General features: G+C 44.2%; 2 protein-coding genes across 3 annotated transcripts in view; one reads left to right on the top strand and one right to left on the bottom strand.

Annotated features, from left to right (window-relative positions):
• cicb (capicua transcriptional repressor b) overlaps nucleotides 1-8,389 on the top strand; it is a 46,487-nt gene extending 38,098 nt beyond the window's left edge. The window contains 5 exon segments of the mRNA XM_071205967.1: nucleotides 171-325; nucleotides 928-1,079; nucleotides 2,370-2,504; nucleotides 2,809-2,940; nucleotides 6,114-8,389. Coding sequence (XP_071062068.1) covers nucleotides 171-325; nucleotides 928-1,079; nucleotides 2,370-2,504; nucleotides 2,809-2,940; nucleotides 6,114-6,403 — 864 coding nt within the window. The 3' untranslated portion in view covers nucleotides 6,404-8,389.
• A 2,919-nt stretch (nucleotides 8,390-11,308) lies between these two features.
• On the bottom strand, nucleotides 11,309-26,239 carry znf526 (zinc finger protein 526). 2 transcript variants are annotated; one of them, XM_034102537.2, is made up of 8 exons: nucleotides 25,853-26,239; nucleotides 24,338-24,774; nucleotides 23,028-23,206; nucleotides 17,722-17,817; nucleotides 16,880-17,640; nucleotides 16,580-16,748; nucleotides 14,943-16,487; nucleotides 11,309-11,741 (listed from the first exon to the last, which is right to left on the bottom strand). In XM_034102537.2, the coding sequence occupies exons 2-8, from the start codon at nucleotides 24,633-24,635 to the stop codon at nucleotides 11,568-11,570; spliced, it is 3,222 nt and encodes a 1,073-aa protein (XP_033958428.1). In that variant the 5' UTR covers nucleotides 24,636-24,774; nucleotides 25,853-26,239; the 3' UTR covers nucleotides 11,309-11,567. The 2 variants fall into 2 exon arrangements, with proteins under 2 accessions (XP_033958428.1, XP_033958426.1); XM_034102535.2 differs by having other exon boundaries at nucleotides 25,908-26,239.
• Nucleotides 26,240-26,763: the final 524 nt, after the last annotated feature.

Below are 26,763 nucleotides of genomic sequence, written 5' to 3'. Positions count from 1 at the left end.
TTCCTCTAACTGTATTTATGTACGCACCATCGTAGACCAAAGCAGATTCCTTGTATGTGTATTCCTACAAAATGTTTGATTTAAATTAATCTCCTCTCCTCCTCTCATCTCCTCTCCTCTCCTTTCCTCTTCTCATCTCCTCCTCTCCTCATCTCTTCTCTTCTGTGCAGGGTGGATGGAAGGAGTCTCTCCCCTCCTCACCTGCGCCTCCTCCCGCCTCTGACCCCCCTCCGCGCCCCCCACCCACTGAGAAAGAGGGTCCTACACCCAAGAAAGTCAAAATGCGCCCTCCGCCCCTCAAGAAGACCTTTGACGCTGTGGACAAGTGAGTTACCACCTTTACGAATCTCTCGTCTCGTAGGTCTGCAGACGACTCAAGGCTTTTATGTCGTGTGTGCATAGCTACAGTGTGACAATGAACATCTTAGGTCACAGTAAATCAGATAGAATATCATAGAAATAGTGCAGAATAGTCTTTATATGTTGTGTAATAGAAGCTTCGGGTGAAGAACCAAGCGAGTCTTGTCCAAAGTGAACGTGTTTACTTTTGATTAATGTAACAGTTTCCAATAAGAACAGTAGAAGACGGGGAAATGCACTCGACATACTCGTATTCATTTCCAAATCATAACAGGAAGGAGTAAGAGCAGGACACATACCTGCACTTCAAAATAAAAGCATTTCCTGTGAAACATTTTACCCTTAACTTTGTCAGGAAGCAAATAAACAAATGTTTTCACTGCCTTCAATAAAATAACGATATACAAGTCGTTGGAATATTGATATATATATATATATATATATATATATATAAGTTGCGACCAGATGTTCTTTCAAAAGTGCAGGTGTTTAGCACTGTTATGAGAAGGTGTCTGGACGGTGTGTATATACTGTGTGTGTGTGTGCGTGTGTGTGTTGGTCTGGCAGGGTGCTGTCGGAGGTTTACTTCGAGGAGCGCTTTGCGGAGCTGCCGGAGTTTCGTCCTGAGGAGGTGTTACCCTCCCCCACCCTGCAGAGCCTCGCCACCTCGCCCCGCGCCATCCTGGGCAGCTACCGGCGCAAGAGGAAGAACTCCACAGGTCTCACTCTCATCTCACTCTGAAGACACTTTGTTATACTGGACATTGGAGGGTGGCTGCAGAGTAGTGTGGACTTTGTCAGCATTTTGTGTCTTGGTTAGTCTTGTTTTAGTCAAATGTCTTACATTACATTCTCCTAACACTAGGATGGGTCAAATGCAGGGAAGACGTTTCGTTACTAGTACCTGTACTATGTAACATTTGAATCTAATCTAATTAGTATAGTCTAAAAATGTCTTCCAAGCTGTGTTGCCGCTGAAGTCCTGATTATTATATAGTTTGTATATTCAACCCTAGTGATAGTTAGTCTGCTCTTTTTAGTTAAAGGGGACCTATCATACAAAATGCACTTTTTTATGTCTTTCATAAACATGTGTCCCCGGTGTGTCGGGGAACTCACGCAGCGTCAGAAAATAAAACCCTCTCTTTTTTCCTCCGTACCCAAATCTCTAAAAACGGGGAACAACGGAGCTGATCCAGATTTGCGTCCGATATGATGTAATATCTGAAATGTGGACCCACGGCCCAATCAGAAACGTGGCTATCAGAAACAATGCCCGACTGTTTTGGACGTAATATGGTCGGTGTTCACATTAGCATCGCTAACACTCAGAGCTAACCTGTACTGGAGAGCATGTGTGTGAAGAAGCAGGAAGTAGAAAGGAACTCACCTTGTGGTTTAACCGGCAAGAGAGAAAGCCTTTGAGCTCCAGACTGTTTCAGATCCTTGATAATCCATGATATGGCGTTTCATCACGGCAGCATTTAGTTCAGACAGTAGCTGCCGGGTCCCGCATGAGCTCAGACCCCTCCTCTTTTTAAAGCTTTATCCCCGAATCAGCACTTTAGAAACAGGAAGTAAAATAGAGGGACATGAGGCTTGGCTAGAACGGGTGATCTGTTTGGTGTTTGGAGCAAAACACTTCATAGACATGTTTTTAATATATTGTTATATATCTGAGACCTACGCTATGACCTTTAAGAGAAATAAAGAGTAATTCTATTATTTGACATTTTTAAACCACGTATTTATTATCTTTTTTTCCAGAGTCACAGTAACCCAGTGCCATGGAAAAGGATAAAAATATCTTAGTGGTAGTTTCCGATGAAGAGAGGAACATTGCTGCACCGACTGTCATACGTGTGCGATCATTTGGAAAACACATGTATCAATAGATCAGAACTACACCAGTTCTAACTGAGTTACACGATGCTCCTTACAGACGTATTAGTGAACCCTGATAAATACATCACTGTGATTTAAAGTGTGTTTCTTCTCTCTGCTTGTAGACCTGGACTCAGCCACTGAAGAGCAAGTCTCTCCGAAGAGAAAGAGCCGGCGGCGCTCGAGCTGCAGCTCCGAGCCGAACACGCCCAAAAGCGCCGCCAAGTGTGAGGGAGACATCTTCACCTTCGACAGAGCAGGTGACGCACAGAGAAGAGTCCACGTGCTTCATGTAGGGTCCTTGTGTTCTGATATCCTCACTCCGAGTTCTGGAGAGGTAGAGATAGATGGAAGTACATATGGATAGCGGTGTAGGTTGGGTGCCCTGTTTCTGTGTTTCCACTTTACTTTCTTTGTAATGTTTTATCTTTTTGTTTTAATGGTGTTTCTGCTTATGACATAAACAAAGATGTTTATCATAGTAAATAGTTTCCTGTTGACTGAACCCCCCCACCCTGTCCCTCCCTCCCTGTCCCTCCCTCCCTCCCTCCCTCCCTCCCTCAGCCACAGACGGAGAAGACATCCTGACGGACATGGAGTTCGACAAGGTGCCGTACTCGTCCCTGAGGAGAACTCTGGACCAGAGGAGAGCGCTGGTGATGCAGCTGTTCCAGGAGCAGGGCTTCTTCCCATCAGGTGAGAGAGAGAGAGATACACACACACACGCACGCACGCACGCACGCACACACACACACATATATACAGACACACAGACACACACACACACACACACACACACACACACACACACACACACACACACACACACACACACAGACTCACACACAGACACACACACACACACACACACACACACACACACACATATACACACGCACACACACGCGTGCGCACACACTAGAGATGTTAAGATTCACCGATTCGCATCGGTGCACCGGTATAAACGTTCAAGATGCGAGTGCACCGGTTGAAAGAGTGCACATCGGCTACAGTTTGGGTTGAACCGGGTTGAACTCGCGATGCATCGATTGCGTAGCGTCTTTGCATCGGTAAAAAACGATTCATTCATATAAAATCCCCTCATCTTGTCAACGCTCAGCAGAGACGATCTTTGATATGTGCTTCGCCACTACGGAGGCCGAGAGTCTCAGTTATCAACACACACGGAAGTTGAGGAGAAAGAGAAACACAGCGCACCGAAAAATACCTACAAATCAAACGTTTGGCAACACTTCGGATTGTTCAAGAAAGACGGTGTAATAGTCCTTTATGCTATATAGTTGACCGCAGGTCATGGAGAGTAATAAGGTATCCGTAGACCTTTGTATGAGGTATCTTTATTACTTAACAGGTCTACAGCCATGATACATAGATCCGTCCTAGATGCGGGCTTGCATACACACAGTATCACTCCGCAGCCGCACGCCATCAGTAACGTCCTGATGGTATATGTGCGCGGCACTATATACTACAGACGGTCAACTTGAAAAATCGCTCGCAAATTGTTAACGATGCCGAGCCGCTTTAAAGTACACACGTAGTACGAGGAACTTAGCGACGCACATAAAGAGGCGACATGGGGTCTGCGGCTGAAAAGAGAAACCTGAAAGTTAGACTATGAGTTAAATCACTCAGTGAGGTGTTCTGTCAGAGAGAGGTGTTTAGTTTACAGCAGCCTGTGACGGCCAATCATAATTTAAATGTCTTCCTTACTGTAAGCAGTTATGACATACCTGTTTGTGAAAGGTTATTTTTATTCTTTATTGTTCCTATAGAAACCACTGCTTTCTGCTCACTGGTGAGTCAGCCGATGAATGAGTGTTAAGCACATCAGTCAGCAGCTGTATGGGCATGGCACTATGGTAGCTGTTATTTTCACATTGTTAATCATGAGCAATGCATCCTTACATTGTTTAACTGTGAGGTGTTATCACATGGTACTCTGGAGAGCTTTTAAAGGTAAAAAGATAAAAGGCATGATGGGATGTGCAGTACCAAATATGTAAAGCACTTTTTTGTTAATGTATGATTTGCTGCATATAAGGAATAAAACTAAAATCCTCTGTCGTACCATATTGAAGTATCATTATTTTGTATCGTGTTGAATCGCATCGTATCGCACCGAATCGCATAATGTTGAATCAAATCGTATCGAACTATATCGCAACAGCGGTGAATCGTATCGTATCGCATCGCCTGGTGTTTCAAATGTATCGTTAATGTATCGTATCGTGGCAACGTATCGAGATGCGCATCGCATCGGCCTCAGTGATGGAGATGCACATCTCTAGCACACACACAGACGCACGCACACACACATATACACACACAGAGACTCACAGACACACACACACACAGACACACACACAGACTCACACACTCACACACTGACACAGACACACTCACACACTGACACAGACACACACACACACACTCACACACTGACACACAGACACACACAGAGATAGACACACACACACACACACACACACACACACACACACACACACACACACACACACACACACACACACACTGATACACAGATATACACACACACACAATCAACCTGCTGATTCAGTTTTTGGCCAATTTTGATCATCTTGATTTTCTCTTACTATCATTGACAGCATGCACACACACTTTTGTAATACACAATTGTTTCATTTATTTGTGTATAAATGTTATTATAACTTCTGCGGCATCATCCTGCCTGCCACACACCTTCTAGCCAATCACAGTGCAGGAGGACAGGAGCCATTATTACTCTGAGCAGGATGCATGGGGATGCATTGTCAGTAACTCTCCGTGCCTTTCTCTTATCTACAAGCATTTCCACAATGAGTTCAAACCATTTGAGTTTGCACTTCATATAGCACTGTCACTTGCATGAAATTAAGAGATGTTTTAGTTTGGTTTTGTGTGTGTGTTGTGTGTGTGAGGACCCCAGGAAGAATAGCCAATGCTCATAGATGAGAGTAACACATGCGTCACTTCTGTGCAAAAAGTACGGCCCCTTCCACTTTTGGGGGAAAACAAAGCTGTCATTTTGATCGGCGGTCAATATAAATTCTGAAGTTTTTGCCAATCCGATCAGAAATGTAAGAAAACCGTGGATTTCTGGATCTTCAAAGAGCCCGATTACGAAGGACAGTCAGGCAAACAATTACATTCAATCATTGGAAATCGACGATCGGGCTCGATATATGGTTAAATATAGCAGTAGGCGATCGATGTCCATAGATGAGAGTAACATACATCACTTTACGGCCCGCCCACTTTGGGGGGGGTCGTCATTTGAACGGCGATCGAGCCTGAAGCCACAGAGCTCTTCTGTTACTGTCCTTTCTTCTTAGAGGAAGTACAGAGACACTGAACTCTGGATTTGTTTTAATGTTTGAGGTGCAATAAACGACACAGCAGCTTGTTGGCATGATACAACTATTATTTTCCGCCTCGCTCATGAGCGTAACAGCTGGTTAAAAAGGACGCCTCGCCTACTGATTTTAATTTAACCATATATCGAGCCCGATCGTCGATTTTTAAATGATTGAATGTAATTGTTTGCTGACTGGCCTTCGTAACCGGGCTCTTTGAAGATCCACAAATCCACGGTTTTCTTACATTTCTGATCGGATCGGCAAAAACTTCATGATTTGCATTGACCGCCGTTCAAAATGACAGCTTTGTTTTCCCCCAAAAAGTGGGCGGGGCCGTAATTTTCGCCCGGAAGTGACGTAGGTGTTCCTCTCATCTATGCTAGTGCTAATGTGGATCCTAATTAAGAATCAGTTCCCCCTTGGAGACCCTGACTCACGTTGTTTTTCCTTTTGTTCTCGTGTCTCCAGCTCAGGCCACCGCAGCCTTCCAGACTCGATACTCGGACATCTTCCCCACCAAGGTGTGTCTGCAGCTGAAGATCCGGGAGGTGCGGCAGAAGATCATGCAGACGGCCGCGCCCTCCGACGTCTCCGCGTTAGGGATCCCCGACTCTCTGTGCTCCATGCCCGGCCCCTCGGGCTCCCAGGCAGGGGAGGGCTCTCTGCGGGGGGGCGGGGACCTGCAGGACGACGACATGGAGGGGGGGGCGGAGGGGAGCCCTGAGGACCCTCGGGATTCACACGACTTTTCAAGATGAGGGATTGCTGACAGATTAGACCAATCAGTGACTGTTGACGTCACACATTTCCCCCCCCCCCCCCATGCTTTTTATAATTTTTTATTCTTTTAAATCACACCCTCCTCTGATCTGATCATTATTCCTTTCTCTGAGATGTTTGTATGCAATGTTTGGCCTTTTGTTTTTGGGTAATGTGTCTTATACCAAAAGAGGGAACTGGCACGCACGCACACACACACACACACACACACACACGCGCGCATCCTACAAACTCTTAATTCCCACACTTGACTCAGCACTCTGTATTAACCACCTTTGAGAACGTTGCCAGTGAACGAAGGACCGTTGTGAGACCCCGCTCTGAAACGGTTAAAAGTCAGCAGTTTTAAAACACGGACATTATGTTTTGATATTTGTTTTTAAAAGAGCAGTGAGTATCTGCTTGAGGAACAACGTGTGTTTTTAGATTAACTGTTAGCGTGTGTGTTTTGGTTCCTGCTGACTCAGGGGGCTGGGCCCTCGACAGCCGGAGACTATTTGATTGAGAAACATCACCGCGGACCTGGAGAGAGATCTCCTTTTTATTGCAGACCTTCAGGGGAGGTCGAACCGGAGGGACTGAAACAGATTGACTGAAACTCATGTGCCATCATTCCTGCAATTTCCTGTGTGTCCCAGTCCTCCCTTCTTGCGGCAGCACGTGGCACCGGGCGGAGCATCCTGTGCCTCTGAAGGAAGGAGGTGGGAGTCACGCATCCTGGCTCTGAGTCCTAAAGGTCTGACACGGCCTTAATCCTCGATTGCCAAGCAGTTTTATTCACTTTTTTAAAATAATTTGTATTTAACATCGTCATATTCAGTTTGCTGTTGTACTATCCCGATGGTTATTATTACTCTTTATATCATTGCAGTGACCCGGTCCTTGGTTCTGATGTTTCCTTTATAAGATTTCTTGTATTTGTTTTTATAATTTTGGAGGCAGGTGAGAGAAGCTGCTGCACACTTCCTCCTCCGTAGTCTTCCCTTCGCCGGCCTCTCGCCTCAGCAACCAGTTTATTTTTTAAATGTGCATTTCAAAGAGGAATAACGGTTTTTAAAATTCTTTCAAACATAATAACTCAAGACTTGTACATCTCCTTCCTCCAGCCCTTTCCTTCCCTCCTTCCTACCTTTGTCACTTTATTGCTCTCTCCAGACCTTTTTAAGACGGGCGGAGAGGAAACTGGAGGAAGAGAGGGAGGGTGATGAATCAAAGCGAGCGGTGGGATCTACTGGTTGTGTCTTTGTGCAAGACTTGGTGTGTTGTAAATAATTACTGTAGAGTCAGTAGACTCGTTATATTATTGATAAGGAAAAATCTGTCATTGACTTTTAAGAAACTCATTACCCAAGGTAAAACACATGACATGGAAAAAAACAAATAATAAATATGGCTATTAATGTTTTTGTGTTCTACCCGTTGTTTTGCTGTTCCAGTATAGAGGAGAGGAATTTATATGAATAATTTAAGTTTGTATCTGTATCTTTCAGTATGCAAATAAAAATAGGTGTTCAATTAAAGTGTTTTATCGTGGAGAACGGGTTTTACTTTAGCAGAGATACAATCAGGGGTCGAGGGACAAAGGCAACGTTTATTGTCCAGCAACTTTTTATTTTTTAAAGGAATATATCACCGCAAAATCAAATACTTTCCTCTGATCTGTAGTGCTCTATCAATCAGTTGGTCTGTGCTAGCGTTGGTGGGGAAAAGCTTAAAGGGGACCGATCATGCAAAATGCCTTTCATACATAAAGATGTGTCATGTTGATATAATAGTAGGTTAAGGTAAATAATCGAACAGTCTGGTAGGATCAGTAATTTCATGAAGCCTTTTAAACCAAAAATAAACATATCACAAATGTAAGCCGATACGTAGTCTTACCATTTCTTGCTATTATATGCATTTCTTCCCTGCCTTTTATCTAACATGTGCCTTTTCCTCAAATATAATGGAAGTGAAACACTCATGTAGGTCTTTCTTTTGTGTGTTGTGTGATGGTTATAAACTAAAGGCATTAGGAAAATGTGTATTTTTTAACTTTGTATTCTGTCCCTTTAACTGTAACGGGCTCATCAAGTGAAGCTCACATTATCTCTACTAGTTGACGTCATGGATGTATAATAAGAACTGGATACAGCGTGGGAGGCGGGTCTCGTTATTTCCTATGAGAGCTGCTCATTGGCCATGAAGACAAAATGGCCCAACTTTTGAGAGAGCGAAGCGAAGCGTCACGAAAGTGTTCATATAATCCGTTGTTATTGTGCATTTATTTTATGTTAATGAGAAAAAAAAAAACATAAGTAATGCATTTAAACAAACTACTAGTAGATTAACTACTTTATTCAAAGGTTTACAGAAACTCTGGATAATAAAATGGGAACAATAAACAGTGTGCTCTCTTTTCCTCTCCCTCTCCTGACAGCCCGTCAGTCTCGTGCAGCTCGCTGAACCTGTAATAAGTGACCCGACAGGAAAGAATAAATATATATATAACTAGTTTAGCTAGTTCCAGAGTTGATAAACTAGCTAAGTGTGTTAGGTCTAACTCTTAGTGTATTTTGCTCCACTCAACGGTCCGTCACAGCAGAAGGAGCTGTGATCATGCAGAGCTGCGTGTTCTCCGTCAGCAGCAGCTGATCTGATCTCTCTCACGTCCGGTTATACTTCACTCGCGTTTATGTCCAAATCTATCAGATCTAGCTAGTTCTACTTCTAGCTAATTATTTGACTGCCTGCTTATCAAAGGACCTAAACAATAAGCGTTGCTTGGCAACGGCGTGTGGCCGCAAAGTATAGCGCAGCATTATGCATATGTTTATAGGAGGGGTCAAAATCCCATGCTCATATTTGTTCTCTTCATTCCCCACGCCCCAAAATAAATAAATATACCAATTTTAGGAAAAGTAAGGAAGTTTGAGCAGTGTGGATTTTATATTGACAGAGTTACACATAATTCAAAACGCGAAGTGTAATAACTGCAGTTTGCCTCCCTGTCAGAATGACAAAGATCCTCAGCTCAAGCCCATGTTTCTCACTACATTGTACAACTTATTAAAAAGATCAGTTCAATGCAACTAATGTCGTCTTAGTGTTATTGCTTGATGTTAAAATTGGTTTGCCATGAATTTAGTGATGGATTGTAAACATTTGAAATGTAGCATTTAAGTGTTTCTCAGTTACAAGGTTGTTGTTTTAATAAATCAGACACTGATGATGCAGCGCTGTACTGTACCTCTTTATAAGCATTTTTTCCTTAACAAATTGTGTTTGCGCTGATCAGGGGGTACTTAGTTTGTTTGCATCCATGCTTTTATTTCTGAGAGACAGTTGGTGAGAGTGGAGTGTGTTGTGGGGGTGATAGTTTTTGTTGAGATATAAAGTTGGATGTCATCGGCGTAGCAGTGAAATAATTTGTGGCGACAAATTATTTTGCCAAGGGGGAGCATGTAGAGGATGAAGAGGAGGGGGCCAAGCACCGAACCCTGGGGGATGCCATGGGACAGAGGAGCAGTGGAGGAGGTGCAGTTGTTGTTGATAAACTGATGTCTGACGGTGAGGTAGGATTTCAGCCAGGAGAGTGCAGTGTCAGTGATGTTGAGTGATGATTCGAGGAGGATGAGGATGTTCAGGTTGCCGGAGTCAGAGGAGAGGAGGAGGTCGTTTGTGATTTTCAGAAGAGCTGTTTCGGTGCTGTGTTTTGATCGGAAACCGGATTGAAATGGCTCAAAGAGGTAATTGGAGCTGAGGTGGGATTTAAGTTGTGAGGCAACGACACGTTCAAGTATTTTTGACAGAAAGGGGAGATTTGAGATGGGCCGGAAGTTGGACATGATGTCATTGTCAGGTGTGTGTCCAGGTCTTTTGAAAATGGGTGTGACAGCAGCCAGTTTGAGAGAGGGGGGAACTGATCCAGATCTGAGGTAGGAGTTAATGATGGTGGCGATGAGTTGGGAGATGGCAGGGAGGCTCTCTTTAACAAATTTGGAGGGCATTGGGTCAAGTGTGCAGGTGGAGTTAATTCCAGTCATGAAGTCGGACAGTTGCATGGGGGTCACAGGGGAGAAGTGGGACAAGGGGCTGTGAGGTGAAGGGTGCTGATGAGGGTGTCAGATTGCTGTAAATGTTGCTGATTTTGGTTTGGAAAAAATAATTCAGAATAACGTTGTTAGCACATTTTACAACTTGAGGACCGAATGTTTTTAATAAGGGCTATACAAATGTTCATACTGGGTAGTTTATTTAGTTTAAAAAAAATTATCCAACGATTTACAGACGTCTCTTTCCCAATGTTAGTCAATGGGAAAAAGTCTTTCCGGGCCCAGCGACTGATACGGAAGTGTAGTACCGCCGTTTGGCCACAACGAATATTTTCCTGAGTCCGGCACACTTCCTGGAGGCTTGAGAAGAACACGTATGTGCAGTCACAGAGCATGCGCCCCTTAAGCCCCGCCCCCCGAGCTCCCACTCGGCTCAGTAGAATGAATGGAGAGAAAATAAATCTAAATACGGCTTTTAGTGCATTTTACAAATTTAAGGACAGAATGATTCTAATAAGGGCTATACAATAGTTAATTCTGGGTAGTTTATTTAGTTAAAAAATAATTATTCACCGATTTACAGACGTCTCTTTCCCCATGTTAGTCAATGGGAAAAAGTTGTTTGAGGCCGGGTGACGTCACGGAGTCCGTCGCACTTCCTGGGGGCTTGGTTGACGTTAGATATGTAAACTTTAAAACATGGCTGTGTTGAATGAGCTCCAGGGTTTCAAATCATGAAAAAACATTTATTTATTTCACTTATATATAGACAGCACGTCAAACCTTTTAACAGAAGAAAAATCACATCCCGTTTCATACATTAATGATAAAAATGAATCATTCACATTTGTGCTATTCATAACGATTGCTCGAACTTTAATTTCCATAACATCAAAACTGATCCCTCATAGTCTTATAAAAAGTGGAAGATTAATTACTTTGGTCTGTTCGCTTAACTTAACATCAATTCTGACATGTTATAGCTTATCCTGCAGTACTTAATCATCTGGTTCCAGTGAGTCTGAAGTGGAAGCTGAACCCCTCAGTAGCCTTCGTTAGAGTCCGACTTCAGACTGAACTCAGTGAGTAAAGTGTGTCTTTGTCCTCAGAGGAGCTGCAGTGCGTCCACAGAGACCGTGTCCATGGCCAGGCCGTTCTCCAGGGCGCTGTGATAGATCTCCAGCGCCTGCTCCAGCGGCAGCACCCCCCCCTCGCTCGTCTCGATGATGGCGATCGTCTCCCCGAACTCGTTACACATGATGGTCGGAGTGCCTTGCGTCTGAGAGGAGGAAGCAGAAGCAGTTCAACTGACAGCAGGAAGTTTTATTGATTCATTTGTTTATTCCACACATGGAAGTTATTTTAAAACAAAACATGTACACTTATCCTAGTTGTTGTTTTTTTAAAAGCGCATGGTGGGAAGGAGCAGGGAGAAGAAAATGTATTTGACCTGCCCCTTCTTACAAAACAATAAAATAAAGCAATATTCTTTCAGTCGCTTACAAATACTGAAACATAAAACCCAATCAAAAGTCAACTTCATGTCTAATTCCACTTTCTTTATACATTTTATTACAGCCCTTTAAAGAGCCTGTGACAGCATCCCAACAACTGTTGTGCAATGAAATATTGGGCTACTAGTAATCTCGAACCGTCAGTTTAAAAAAGAAAAAGCGATACCGTTCCGTTAAATATCAATAATTTCGAACATCGCGGGGAAATTCCTTGACTCATTTTGAAGTTTTGGGGGAAGCCGGAAGTGACGTCAATGCGGGAACGCTTCGAGAGCCAAACACGGACAAAGTGTGTTGTCATGCGTAGAAATGGTGAATTACTGAGTTTAGGTACGTTAATAACGTTTTAATGAATGAAGTTGACTACAGTATATTCATATTCGTCAGTGCTTTCATGTCAATTCGGCGACATAAACATAAATGATCGTGGTGAAGATGATGATTACATTAGGATTAAAAATCGGGAGTGAGAGCTGCTGAATTTCCTCCCGTCGGATGTGATATAAAAACAAATCGATTATTTTTGTGGTTGTAAACTCAAGTGGATGAAACTACATTTATTAGTGCTTTCATGTCAATTCGGCGAACATATGATACATTAAATGATCGTGAGGATGATGATTGAAAATCGTTTGTTTGTGCTGGTCTGCATTTCCTGATGAGAAAACAAACCGATGCTTTTTGTAGTTGTAGTACACCAACATGGATTAAACGTGTGTTTTTTTTACCACAATGTTGGGAAATTAATGGATAAAATGCACGGATTATTATTATTATTCCCACTCCGATTGGGACACTAGGTCCACCGTTTCCCCGCAGCGAGGCTCCCCCCGTTGACAGTTTACGTGGGCTGGGTGCAGTGGCGGACTGGCCATCGGGACGAATCCCGATGGGCCGGTACCGAAGTGGGTCCGTCGGATAAGTAACTAGCACATCCCCCATAGGCGGCGCGTGAGGCTCAGGTTTGAGAAGGCTAAATAACTTCTTTTACCTGACGCTGCCCGCCTCCGGCGTCTATAGAAAAGAGATCAACTCAGTGTGCGGAGTTTAAATCTCTCAAGTCATATTACAGGATAAAGGAAATACAGTTTAAACTGCCGTATGCAGAGAAGACGCCGACGTGTCGCACTTATCATTCATATTACATCATCAATCAGATCATCGATCATATAATATCATAATATATCATATATTTCCTTATCTGAGTCAGCTTCTCCAGCCTCATCTGGCCGTGCAACACTCACAGTGTCACAGACTGGATGCAGAAGTATTATTTAACACATTATGTTGACGAAACACTCGAGACAAATGTAATTAAAGTCAGATCCACGCGTGTCTTAGACGTGAACGCGCTCTCAGCTGGAGAGAGAAACCCTGGCTTGATTTACCGAGTTGATAACCAGCGTCGTCGGACCGCTTAGCGAGATCTCGTTTGTTAGTTTGTTGTTGTTAGTTTGTTTGTTACTCAAACATATCCAGGGTCTGTTGAACTGGCTTCGTAGTACAGGGCACAGGTGGCTAGCAGCGCTATTGTCAAAGACACAGACATTATACATTATATTTGTATTTTACCAGGATGCAGTGACACAAATATTTACATATTTACATTTACTATCTACAGCACCCTGACATCCCCCACTCCCCCCGTTGACAATTTACTAGCGGTACCGAAGTGGGCCGGTCGAGAGTCCCGGGATGATTTGTAGTCCCATTCCACCACTGGCTACATGACCATATGATCGCCCATATTGACGCACCTCATTCCTAAACTTCTAACAGATACAACATAAACCGATCCTTCAGCCTCATATGAGCTCTCAGACACGTTCAACATTAAACTGTCATCGCTGTCTGAGCTTGCTGCTGTGTGCGCCGTCGTGCGTTTACATCTGACTGTATATATATAAAGGTTTACATGCAGATGCTGGGATCCTGGACGGTGCAGCTGGAGCGCTGTGCCCGCAATGACGTCACCCATCATTTGGCGGGACTTGAAGAATCCGCGAGAAGATCCAGAAAATTGTCAACATTGAAGGCAGATTAATGGTTATCAAAGTACAAATATCCAAAATCAGTTCAGTAACGGTTTTCAAGGGGACAATATGTACTCAAATTGATGGGTTTGGATGATGGGGGAAAACCGTGTCACAGGCTCTTTAAATCATTCGGCAATAATTCCACTTCTTTACGCCCAGAGACACTCATCTGCTTTAAAGTAGAACGTGCAAACTGATGCTTAACATTTCATTTCCTCCTATGATCCTCTGAAATTAAAACAAATTCGTTTTGTATATTTTCTGGCAGTATTCTGTTTTTTGCTCTATGCATAACTAAAGCTGTCTGTAAGTCAAGTACGCAGATATTTAAAGGTGCTGATTCAGTTTCATCCTTTTAAATGTTACATTTTGCCCACCCACAAAATGGTGAAATTGTATATTCATTACTCGGAGTTATCTTTAAACAATATAATACAAAAAAGAGAAAAAGTCTTTATGAATGGGGGCTTGTTTAACAACAGCAACACTTCATCAATACTTCTGTCTACTAACTCACAACACTAACCCGAGCTCTTTGGGAAGAAGTGAGCATGCGAGTGGATACATGAGGATAACGCCTGAATGTACTGAACGACTTTGAATAACAGGAGCTTTAAAATAGTCTACTTTCACCTTGGAGGCCTGCTAGAAAGGTTTCTCAGCAATTCAAAGTGAATAATTGTTATACAAATAGTAATTTTGTGGGTTAGCTAATATAACTAAACTTGGCTCATATGGTAGCTAATGACGGGCTTTGAGAGTAGGATGTTCAAGAAGAAAAGCCAGTTTTGGTATTCTTCTTAAACCTCTGAGGCCTTTTTCCAGAAACCTATACAAATAGTAATTTTGTGGGTTAGCTACTCCTTTAATGGTTAACCAGACAAAACTAAATGGCTTTTTTTCCCCAGAGAGTAGGATGTTCATTCTGACCTGCTGCAGATCTGAGGTCTGTATCTGGATGATCTGCGGCTGCCCGTTAGCCAGCTCCACCGTTGTCGGGTCGACCACGGCCACAGCAGAGCTGGTCTCCATGGCGACGGCCGCTTCGTCCAGCCTCTGCTGCCGGGCGTGCGTCTTCTTGTGGTTCCTCAGGTTGGAGAAGGTCTTGAAGGCTTTGCCACACAGCGGGCAGACGTGCGGCCGCTCGCCCGTGTGTGTGCGCCGGTGCTCCACCAGGTGCATGCTCTGGATGAAGCCCTTCCCACAGACCTCACAGCGGAACGGACGCTCGCCCGAGTGTGTGCGCAGGTGCTCCCGCAGGTGTGTGTTCTGACGGAAGCGCTTGCCGCACTCTTGGCAGGGGAAGGGCCGCTCCCCGGTGTGGACCCTCTGGTGAAGTGCCACTCCCGAGGAAGACACAAACAGTTTTCCACAGATGGGACACTGGTGGGTTTTGGTTCTCTTCCCGGTGGCGCAGCGCGTTCGCCCGGGGCCCAAAGAGAAGTGACTCAGTCTGTGGAGTCGCAGGTTGGCGGGAGAATTGAGCTTCTTCCCACAAATATTACAGTCTAAACCCCCACGCGAGAGACCGCTTGAATCCCCTGATTCTGTCTCTGCTGAGGTGGAGGGCTTTGAGCTCAGATCTTTCCCCGCCACTGCTTCTTTGTCCCCTTCTGTCCCCGTACCGGGCTGCACCAGGGTGGGGTGCAGCTCCAGAAAGTGTCCCTCTCGCTGTCTCCGGGTCAGGAAGCCGGCCTCGCAGTGGGGACACGGGAAAGGCGCCGGAGACCCCTGGTGTTGGGTGTAGCGATGAGCAGCTAACTTAGTAGGCCAGCGGAAGGTGGCGGGGCAGTCGGGGCAGCAGAGCGTGGCTGCGCTGGAGTGCAGCAGGCTGTGATGACGGAGGTTGGACGACTGGGAGAAGGAGAGGTGGCAGACGTCGCAGCGGTACGGACGCACGCCCGAGTGGATGAGTGTGTGCCTGGTGAGGTTGGCGAGAAACGAGAATGTTTTCCCGCATTCGGAGCACTGGAAGGGACGCTCCCCGGTGTGGGTGCGGATGTGGTTGCGCACATGGATCTGCTTCTTAAAAGTCTTTCCGCAGATGCCACACATGAAGCTGCGCTCGGTGACGTGGGTCTTGCGGCGATGGTGAACGAGCTGCAGCTGGGAGGGGAAGGTCTTGGAGCAAGTACGACAGGAGAAAGAGGTTTTGTCTGAGGAGGCAGGTGGAGCGACAATAGCTTTGACGCCTCCTCCGGTGTCACCCAGGGGGGCAGAGTTAGTGACAGACTTCTCCTGCTGGGGCTCGATGGTGGTGCCTTCAGGTGGGGCAGACACCTCCATTTCAATGTCTTCCCCCTGCTGCTCCCCTTCCCCTCCTGTCATTTCTGGATCTTGTCCAGGTGTACCCATCTCTTCCTGCTTGTGAGAAGTCAGTATGTTGATCTTCAGCTCAGTAGTGTGTGAGTTCTTCTCTCTCGCCCTCTGTAGGATGGCGAGGGTAGAGAGAGACACTCTTCTTGGAGCCAAGACCTACAGAAAATAACAAGCATAAGTAAAATGAAATGCTGTTGTTACTCTGAGGTTGTGAACTAATTTGGAGGGGCGTCTGCTTATGTTACTACCGTGGAGGTAGGGGCTGGTGTGTCAGCTGAATTGCGGTGAATGGGGGCAGGTGTGAGGGCGGAGTCGCGGTTGAGGTGGGTTCTGCGGTGGTAGAGGTACTTTGTCATGTTGGTGAAGGTTTTGTTGCAGAACTGACACTTGTGGAGGGGGTCTGCAATGTGGGACTTCCTGCAAGACACAGGGAGGAAAAGATGAAACAGAAGTGATTAAAAATATACGGTTTTAAGAATAAAGCTTTTAAGATTCAAGCACTTCAGTACAGCCTTGATCCATAGTAGAGATCAGTAGATATATCTTACCTGTGCATGATCAGAGTCATCTCAGTGGTGAAGCCGGTGCCACAGTCCACACACAGATACCTGGCCACGCCCGAGTGTGTGCGCATGTGTGTCTGCATGGAGGTGGCCTTCTTGAACACCTTGCCGCACTCGGGGCACTCGTGCGTGCCCTGCTCGTGCACGCGCCTGTGAGCCGCCAGCCTGTTGACGGAGGTGAACGTGCGGCTGCAGAGTTCACACTGTTGGGGCTTGGCCCAGACTGCGGCTTTCTTCTCTGCCACTCTGATCCTAATGTCCTCCACCTTCTCCGTCGTCGCCTCCTCCCTCCCCCGCACCTCCTCGAAGCTGCTCATGACGCCTGGCTCCCCGCTCTCTTTGTCCTGACAGAGGAAGTGCTCCCCCTGGTGCTGGAGGAAGTCCTCCGGCGTCTGGAAGAGAAGGGAGCATTCTGAGCACTCATACGGGTGGATGACCAGCACCTCTGTGGCCTGCTGCTCCTCCCTCACGCTGGGGGCCAACCTTAACTCCAGTCTCTGCACCCCGTTCTCCAGGACCCCCGAGGACCCCCGGCCCAGCGCAGGCAGCAGGGGGGGCAGCTTGGAGCGGCGCTGGCTGGGCGAGGAGGAGTTATCTGCCAGAGCCTGAGCGGTGAGGATCTGCAGGTGCATGGTGGCAGAGCCGGGGGCCGCCGTCACCGGGGGCAACAGGGTGGAGCGGGAGGGGGCCGCAGGTTTGAAGACAGACTGACGTGTCTGCTGTTGCAGCTGCTGCTGAGCGAGAACCTGGGAAACACACAGAAATGACCTTCAAACCCCTTTCTGATTGAACTCCTCTGTGGCTTTCTGTTAACATTCCCCAGGTACCTGCGCCAGGATCTCCCCCGCCTGCTGCTCACTCAGCACGTAGTTCTGCACGTTGTTCAGAGGAGTGATGGTGCCGTCCTCCTGCAGCACATACTCCTGTTGCCAAAAACACACAGATCGTTACATTGTTGGGTTCCCACAGGTTCTTAACCGTCAAATTCAAAGTCTTTCTGCTTAATGTTCCTACATTTAGGAACCAAAAACAGCAAAGTTTGAGAATCGCATCAAAGTGAATTATTTTTTGAGACAGCTCTTGTAGAAAACAATCAAGCTATTGCAGGGACATGGAGACAGTGTACAAGTATTTTAAAATGATCAACGTTAGTAAAAAAAACATTACAATATTTGTTTTTAGTCTTGCACAAAATATATATATGTAAGCACTTTCAACGTGTCTGTTTTGGTCTATTTTCAAAAACGTTCAAGGCCTTGATATTTTCTTCTTTATATTCACAAGCTTTCAATGATTTAAAAAAAGGACGATCGGGAACCATTTTATATTCAATCAATGTAGTGCATGCAATCAACCTGTTGAGCCCCGAGCCTGTTTTCAGGTCTCAGGCTCGAAAATGACATTCCCAGAACAAATGACTTCACTTCTAAAAAGGGGTAAATTAATAATCTTTTTTCTCAAAGCAAGGTTACATCTGTGAGTTGGATGTAGAGAATTCAGAATCAATATAGATGTTTTTATTTTAAAGTAAATTCAGATTGAACATGGTAAAAATTGTTTAAATTATAGTGTCCGTTAGGGATGCGCCGATCCGATCGAGTGGGCGGGGCCTAAACGGAAGATTTAAATTAAAATCTTCCATTTAAAGTGATGTTTAAACTCAGTTAATGGGGCTCATTCACTGGAGCTTCCACAAACAACAATCAACTTAATTATTACATTCAAACGATGTACATTATTCAAGTTTACATTCACTTTAATAACACGGGAGAAATGAGCGGAAGCGCTCTCTTTTCCTCTCTCCCTCTCCTGACAGCCTGTCAGTATCTCATGCAGCTCACTGATCCAGTAATGAGTGACCCGACAGTGAAGAATAAATATATTAATAACTAGTTTAGTTCCAGAGGTAGATAAAATAGCTAAGCGTGTTAGGTCTAAAGGCCCTGACACACCAACCCGATTTTGGGAGTCAGAGGCCGTCAGAGGCTGTCGGGCATTCGCGGCGCAGTAGTCAGGTTGGTGTGTCCCGCACCGTCGACCGTGACACGCCTTATTTGGACTGCCAGACCCGATGCATGGCCGATTCAACATGTTGAATCGGCCATGCATCGGGTCTGGCAGTCGGACCAAATAATCACTCTGATTGGCTGTTCAGCTAGCAAATCAGTGCATGAGAAGTGAAGCGGAAGTGAGGGACGTAAACAAACGATTTAAGAAGGCACACACAGACTGCTATTCATTTTCATCTCATCATGGCGATCTGGAATGATGCAAACGAAGACCTGCTCATCACCTTGATCCAGGAGAGGCCAGCTCTGTATGATATTACGGAGAAAAGATACTCTTCTTCTTCTTCTCTGTCTTCCGGTTGTTGCCTCTTTTGAATGACGAATACACACTACCGCCGCCTGCTGGTAAGGAGAGTTATTGCCACTCACGCACTGAAGTCGGTGCGGTGTGTTCCCGTGCGACACATGGCCAAAACCCAGGAGAACACGGCCAGGCAACAGCCGACTTCAGCGTTGGCTAGTCCTCTGGTGACTGCTTGGTGTGTCAGGGCCTTTACTCTTGTGTGTTTCGTTCCGCTCACCGGTCCGGCGGGCGGAGCTGCAGGATTTCTACTTCACACACGTTGCATTCCGCTATTTTACTGTCTTTTTCGGACACCTTAAAATAATGCCAGACCGGTGAAGCCATTTTGGCGAGCTTGTTTTGCCGCACACAGAGAAAAGTGTCATGTATTTTACGTCATGCCATCGGCATGTTAAGAGAGCACCGATCAATCGGTAGAGAGTGAGTATCGGCCGATCTCGATCGGAGCATCCCTAGTGTCCGTCCAAAAAGAAAACATGACTTGTAGTGAAAACCACCCTTGAATGATGGGATAGTAGAATAAAAGCTTTAGGAATCCAAACTATAACATATAATAAGTACCCTGCATCAAGATTGATGCAAAACAAAAAAACACTTCTGGGGTCATTTGGGTGGATTTTCCATATCTCTGGAACCCATTGGTCGATTTTGATGATTGACACCTCTTTTTAACCGTTAGAGCCAATAGAATCGAGGGAAAGTTAATCTAAACATTTCCATTGAGGAGTGAGAGTGATGCCCACGCAGTTTGCCCAAAACCGGAAGTTGGGTTGTAGCTCTAATAGCAGCTAATATGAAATCTCAGTTTTTGACAAAAATGGAATGATGGATTATCAGTAATCATTTCAAAGTGACACAGACACATTGGATTAACCTTCAGCAGCATTGTTATCGTTTAAATGCCATTGAACACAACTTTTGATCAGAATAACAGCAAAGGTAAGACATATTTGCCGTTTTGGCTCCGTAAAGCTACGCGTTGTCTGGGTTTGCCTGAGCTGCCGCAAGTTTTGATCGCTCATTGATGATGCTTATACGTCTAGAATCTGTGGAATCTAGTGCTGGAGCGACGCGTCGACGACTTCAAAATATCGTCGACGACATATTTCCGCGTTGACGCGTCGCTACACACACGTGGGTCACCCAAAGCAACAAGCAGTTCGCAATCGCACTTCAAACACAATGGAGACTGAAACGGCTACCACCTCCTCCTCACAGGATTGCGCACGAAGCCCTCAAACGAAAACATCTCGCCCTAGGTCTTCAAAAGCATGGGAATATTTTAAAGTTAGTCCAAAACGCAAAGATATTGTCATTTGCAGTCTTTGCCAAATGGAGTTGGCATATCACACAAGCACAACGGCTATGTTGGAACATTTAAAGCGGCAGCTAGCTGTGGTGGCTACCATTAGCAGCTAGCATTTGCTCTCCGATTTTTACATAAAAATGGAATTATGGATTATAAATTCAATCATTTTTTTATACATAGACGTTAAAAACCTATGGATTAACCGATTCAGCCGCGTTTTCTCATTTTAATGCCAATGAACACGTCTTTTGATCAGATTGACAGCTACGGTGGTGAGACGATCTCCCTAGAAGCTCTGTAAAGGTACGTGTTGTGATGACTGTATTTGCTTCCCCTGTCGCGAGTCCGGATCACTCAGTGATGATACTATATACCTACATAATCTGTGGAGTCTCAGCTTTAATCGGATATCTTGTATGTGCAGCTACGATGAGTAATAAGGGTACTTTTATCTTGAGTTCTGTGCCAATGTCCGTTAGCATTTTTCGCTCAGGGGTCATTTAGATGCTTCTTATGAGACTTGTGTTTTGTTTTGGTAAACATGGTTTGTATCGTCAGTTAGCTGAGATGATTTCCGTTAATCTGGTATAACACATTAATAGGTTCTTAAATATTAAGATCCCCTGAGACACAGTATCGTGAACAGTGTTTTTTTTTACATTACGTTTTTTATGAATTGAACAACAGAAAAATAATCGTTAGATTAGTCGACTAATCGATCAAATAATCGCCCGATTAATCGTTTTCGAAATAATCGTTTCCCCCCCAGCACTAGTGGAATCCCAGCTTTAAATCTGATATCTTGTTTGTGCAGATCCGATAAGTAATAAAGTATTTCTACCGTGAGTTCTATGCTAAGTGTGTTAGCATTTTCCCGCTCAGGGCTAATTCAGAGGCGTTAGAGTTGTGTTTTGTTTCGGTAAGAATGGTTAATATCGTCGGTGAGCTGAGTTTCTTCCCGTTAAGTGGGGATGACACATTCATAGGTTGTTAAATGTTAAGAAGCCCTCAGACGCGGTTTCTTGCAGATGTTAGGTTTTTGGCTCAAGAGGTGAAGTGAAGCTTGAATGTTATTCTATCATCCAAGCAATCTGATTCATGTGTTTTGATTCTCTAAAAATGCTTGAAGCCGAGGACTGTGGTGTTTGCGTAACAACCATTCAAACTAGTATTTTCTGAAATTACAGTGCAGTTGCAGCAAACCAATCTGTGCTGGCCAACACAAAGCCAGAGGCTCGTTGAGATAAGTGTTTCACTTTGAAGCACTTTGAATGCACTCTCAACCTCATGAAGTGAATGTAAAGTCAGAAACGTTCCAAGTGTCTTCACCGTGCAGAGCTTTTGAGCTGTGCATGCTGGCTCAGCACAGTGGAAAGTGTATGCGTAACTTACAGCTGTTACCAAATGTACAGCTCACATGTACGGTTGTTCCACCATCACCTTCTCTCTACAATGAGAATCGACCTCAGTGTTTCCCGCCTCGATGCACACAAACGCTGCTTCGATAGTCTAGGACAAAAACTATTAATGAAGAGGACGATTCCTTTCATACTGAACATAAATCTAGTTCAAAGATGTGAACGTGTCAAATCTAAATCTCTCCGGTCAAAAATAATTTCCCCTTAGCGCAATACCAGTTGCGCCACTTATGTGACAGACAAGAGAGGATGTGACAGACAAGAAGAGGATGTGACAGACAAGAATAGTCAACTCTAATGTCTAACACTTAATGTGGAGAAAGAGATGTCCTGTGTGGGTTGATTGTGCGTTGATCTGTTGGTAATGCCTCGGGGTTCCGGTGGGCATGTAAACAAATGCATAATGTTGCGCTATACTTTGTGGCCTCATCCAGTTGCATAGCGACGCTTATTGTTTAGGTGTCTTTTAATAAGCAGGTAGTCATATCATTAGCTAGAACTAGCTGGATCTGATCGATATGGACATAAACGCGAGTGAAGTCTAATCTGACGGGAGAGAGAGATCAGCTGCTGCTGACGAGTCGACACGCAGCTCTGCATAATCACATGCAGCGGTGAGCGGAACAAAACACACACTTCAGGTTAGAATATCACACGTAGCTATTTTAATTACCTCTCAAACTACCGTAACTAGTTATAGATATGTTTAGTTTTACTGTCGGGTCACTCATTACTGATCCGCGAGCTGCATGATACTGACGAGCTGTCAGGAGAGGGAGAGCGCTCAGTTTATTATTCCCGTGTTATTGTAAGTTACTGTTCACTTTTGAATAATGTAGTTAATCTACTATTATTAGTTTGTTTAATATCGAATGATATCAATTTGTTTTAAAGCTCAATAAATAACAAAGAAGACCTTTGAACGGCTCTTTTCTAATTTTGTCCGGAAGATTTAAACTTTAACGGACATTTTGATCGACAAAAAAATATTCTAACGGGAACTCTGATTCATACGTTCAATAATTCTCCTCACCATGATCTCTGTGTTGCTCTGCGCGTTGCTGTGCGTGCTGCTCCTGCTGTGCGTCCTCCGATGCTCCAGCCAAGTGTCCGGGGAGTCAAAGAGAGCCAGACAGTCCAGACACTGGTACTGAACGGGTCCCGACATCTGACCCTCGGACCCTTCCTCTGTCTCCAAAACCTCACACAGCTCTGAAAGACAGTCATACACACTGACAGTTAGTGTTGTGTCTCACTATGCTAACTGTCACTTCACCTTTAATATATTTTACTTATGCTACTGTTTGCTCGTCTCTTTATATGTTGCATCATGCATCGGCAATGCAGATTCAAAATTCAAAGCCTTTATTGTCATATGCACAACTGCTACTTAAAAAAACTAAAATGTAATTGTAATTTTTTAATTTCAGAAATATTTTGGACTGGATAGTGTCGAAATGTCTCTCATGTACATTGCCTTGTGTTTTTTATGCTGCTGCAATGCAAACATTTCCCATCTATCTATCTACCTACCTATCCATCTACTTACCTACCTACCTATCCATCCATCTACTTACCTACCTACCTATCCAGCAATCGATCGACCTATCCATCCAGCGACAGACCGACCGATCCAGCGACCGAGCGACCTACCGATGCCAGCGAGCGATCGACCGACCGACCGATCCAGCGAGCGACCTATCCATCTAGCTACCTATCCAGCGAGCGACCTATCCGTCTACCTACCTACCTACCTACCTATCCATCTATCTACCTACCTATCCATCTATCTATCTATCCATCTACCTACCTATCCATCTATCTATATACCTATCCATCCATCCATCTATCTATCTACCTACCCATCCACATACCTACCTATCCACCTACCTACCTATCAATCAATCCATCCATCCACCCACCCATCTACCTATCTATCTACAGCGTCGTTGTTTGAAATGAAAATCTTAAAAATAATACACTCCTCCAGCAATGCAACATACAAACAGTGCTCAATTAAATGAAATAGCTTGAGAACCTAACATTGTATAAGATGCACATCAGAAAAAAAAGAGGGCAATGAGAAGCGGAGGGTTTCAATGTATACTGTTCCCTTATTGCAGATGTCTACTACTCCCTGTAACTGCAAGTATATTTCATTGCAACTGGTGAAATGTCCTCAACTGTCTTCTAATTAAAGAATAAAAAAAAATTAAAAAAATGTGTTCGAGAACCTAATGGTGCAATTATAAATACATATAGAATAGAAAATATCTCAACCAATGTCTGGACAAAATCCACGTTTTATTGATTGCTCAAAATACACACAATCAGACCTCTCACCTTGGTGCTCGACCTCCATCCCCGCCTCCCTCATGTGCATCTCCTGGTGCTGCAGCAGCTCCTCTGGGTTCACCAGCAGGGCCCCACATTCCAGACACTGGTACTGCTGGGTCTGCCCCAGCTCTGGGACGCCCTCGAAGTGCATGACCTCCCCTCCCTCTCCTTCTCCATCACCTTCTTGGCCCGTGTGGATCTGCTGGTGGATCAGCACATCCTCCAGGGTGTTGAAGAGCTCGTGGCACTCGCTGCACATGTACTGGTGCTCCACATACTCTGTCTCCTCCTGCTGCTCCTCCATGCTGGTGTTTATGTGTATTAATGTGTGTCTAATGTTGGTGTCAAGGGTTTGATGAAAGATGACGTCTTGGTGTGGAATTTCTCCGCTGTATCCAATGAATTAAGATTGTGTCATCAAGAAGGCCAGTGTAGGTGCAAATCTGTGGTAAACAAAACATTACAATGTTAAAGCAACAGAGGGTGAAAAAGTAATCAGATCTTGTACTTGGTGTATTGCTGGTAAAGGTGGAACTCATGTAAAGTACTTTATTTACTGCTGGGTAGCATGTATAGCTCAAGTCGTATTTAAGTGTTGATCATATTGTTTCTCATTTATCTATATCTGAAAAGTAACTGAAGTGGAGTGAAAGTACAATATTAACCTCTGAGTTTTGGTGGAGTAGAAGTAAAGTGTAACATAAAATGCAAATACTCAAGATAAGTACAAGTACCTCAAAAGTATACTTTAGTACAGTCCTTGAGTAAATGTACTTAGTTACTTTACACCAGTGGTTTTCAAACTGTGGGGCGCGACCCCTGGTGGATTGCGGAGGTACTGCAGGGGTATTCGCGGGAAGATTTGTGGTTTGCAACCTGCAGTAGAAATAGTAGTTAATTAATATATTTTCCTTAAAGAAATTTAAATTTAAAAATCTACTTCTCAGGGAAGAAGGCCAACCAGTTTTAATTAGGCCAAATTAATTCACAGTATCTATTACAAGCACTTTTGTTCAAGTGTAATCCATAATCAAATATAAAATTATAGTTGGATCTTGATATCTTCTTATTATCAGCAGAGAAAATGTAATGTTTTTACAACAATATACAATTAATCCTACCAATATAGATGGGAACCGGGTTGGGGTGGGGGGGTCCCGAAAATATTTCCAATTACCCAAGGGGTGCCTGACTGAAAAAGTTTGGGAACCACTGCTGTACACTAATGATAAGCAACAATTCTAAAGTAGCAGTTATGAACCAGCCATCGAATAAGTAATAGCCTACATGATTTTCAATGTTACTCTCAACGATACATGCGTTATTAGTATGCACAATTAAAAGACTCAACAGTGTTTACATTCATCATTTTTAAATAACCCCGCGATAAAACATCGCACTGTTCAGCCGTTAGCCAGATAGCCGTTGGCCCTCAATGCTAACAACACGAGCGCCACTCATTAACAACTTGCAAGTCATTGTCTGATTTTTCTTCCAAATGTGATTCATATCATTCTTTACAGTGTGCCATGGCATATGGAGAGCTGTTGGCGGCGCTCCCTCCGATAATGCAGACCTGTTTTCGGCACCGCGGTTTCCTGACGGCGGCTCCCGGGTTCGGCGGTCCGTCAGGCGGCGCTACCCACTTTTCCCCGAAGCTCAACGGCTGCGACGGCGGGCCCTTCTTTCCCTTTAGCTCTCATTTACTCTCGTTGGACGATCCCTCGTGTGTTCACCCCTCTCCGGTCACACAAAGCGTATGCCCTTTCTGTTAGTCCCGTGTTACCATGTATGGCTTGGAAATAATTAAATATGAAACATGTCCGTGGGAAAATGTCATTTCAATGCGTGAAATGAAGCGTTTGTCCGCCGATCGACTCCATTCTTGTGATACGAAGTTCCGCCCAATGCGGTAGTCTCAAAATGTCCGAGTCTGTGATTGGATGGGTTGACTGTCGATCATAAACTGAGTTTTACTGCTGGGTATTGTAGTTTTTTGTCGACTGTTAGAGGAAAGTTTTCTCTCGCTTTAGTTGATGGATGCCGGCCTTTTTCAGAATCATTCTTACTCAAACTTAGTTTAGTATAGTTACCTAAAACACAACAAATTAAATAAAACAAACTAACATTCAAGAAATTATTTTTAAAATAGTGAAAACCCTAAGCAAATTAACACTGACCTAAAAAGTATAGGCTGAAGCCTCAGCTTATTACACCTACCCTTTTTACACTAACTATTTACTAAAATGTTCATTCAAAGTACACACTAAAATCGTAAGAAATAAACAAAACTAAACAAAAATATATAATGTTGTGTATTTTGATTGAAAATGTATTTTAGTAACATGATTCATGTGTTTTCCAACACAGTTTTTAATTGAATACATATTCCAAACAATTATCATTCTGATATTAATAAAACAGTGATTTCC

Source organism: Pseudochaenichthys georgianus, chromosome 16 (genome assembly GCF_902827115.2).
Source record: "Pseudochaenichthys georgianus chromosome 16, fPseGeo1.2, whole genome shotgun sequence".
Lineage (NCBI taxonomy): Eukaryota > Metazoa > Chordata > Actinopteri > Perciformes > Channichthyidae > Pseudochaenichthys > Pseudochaenichthys georgianus.
The sequence above is the reverse complement of the archived record's forward strand: the minus strand, read 5'-3'. Positions and strand labels throughout refer to the sequence as shown.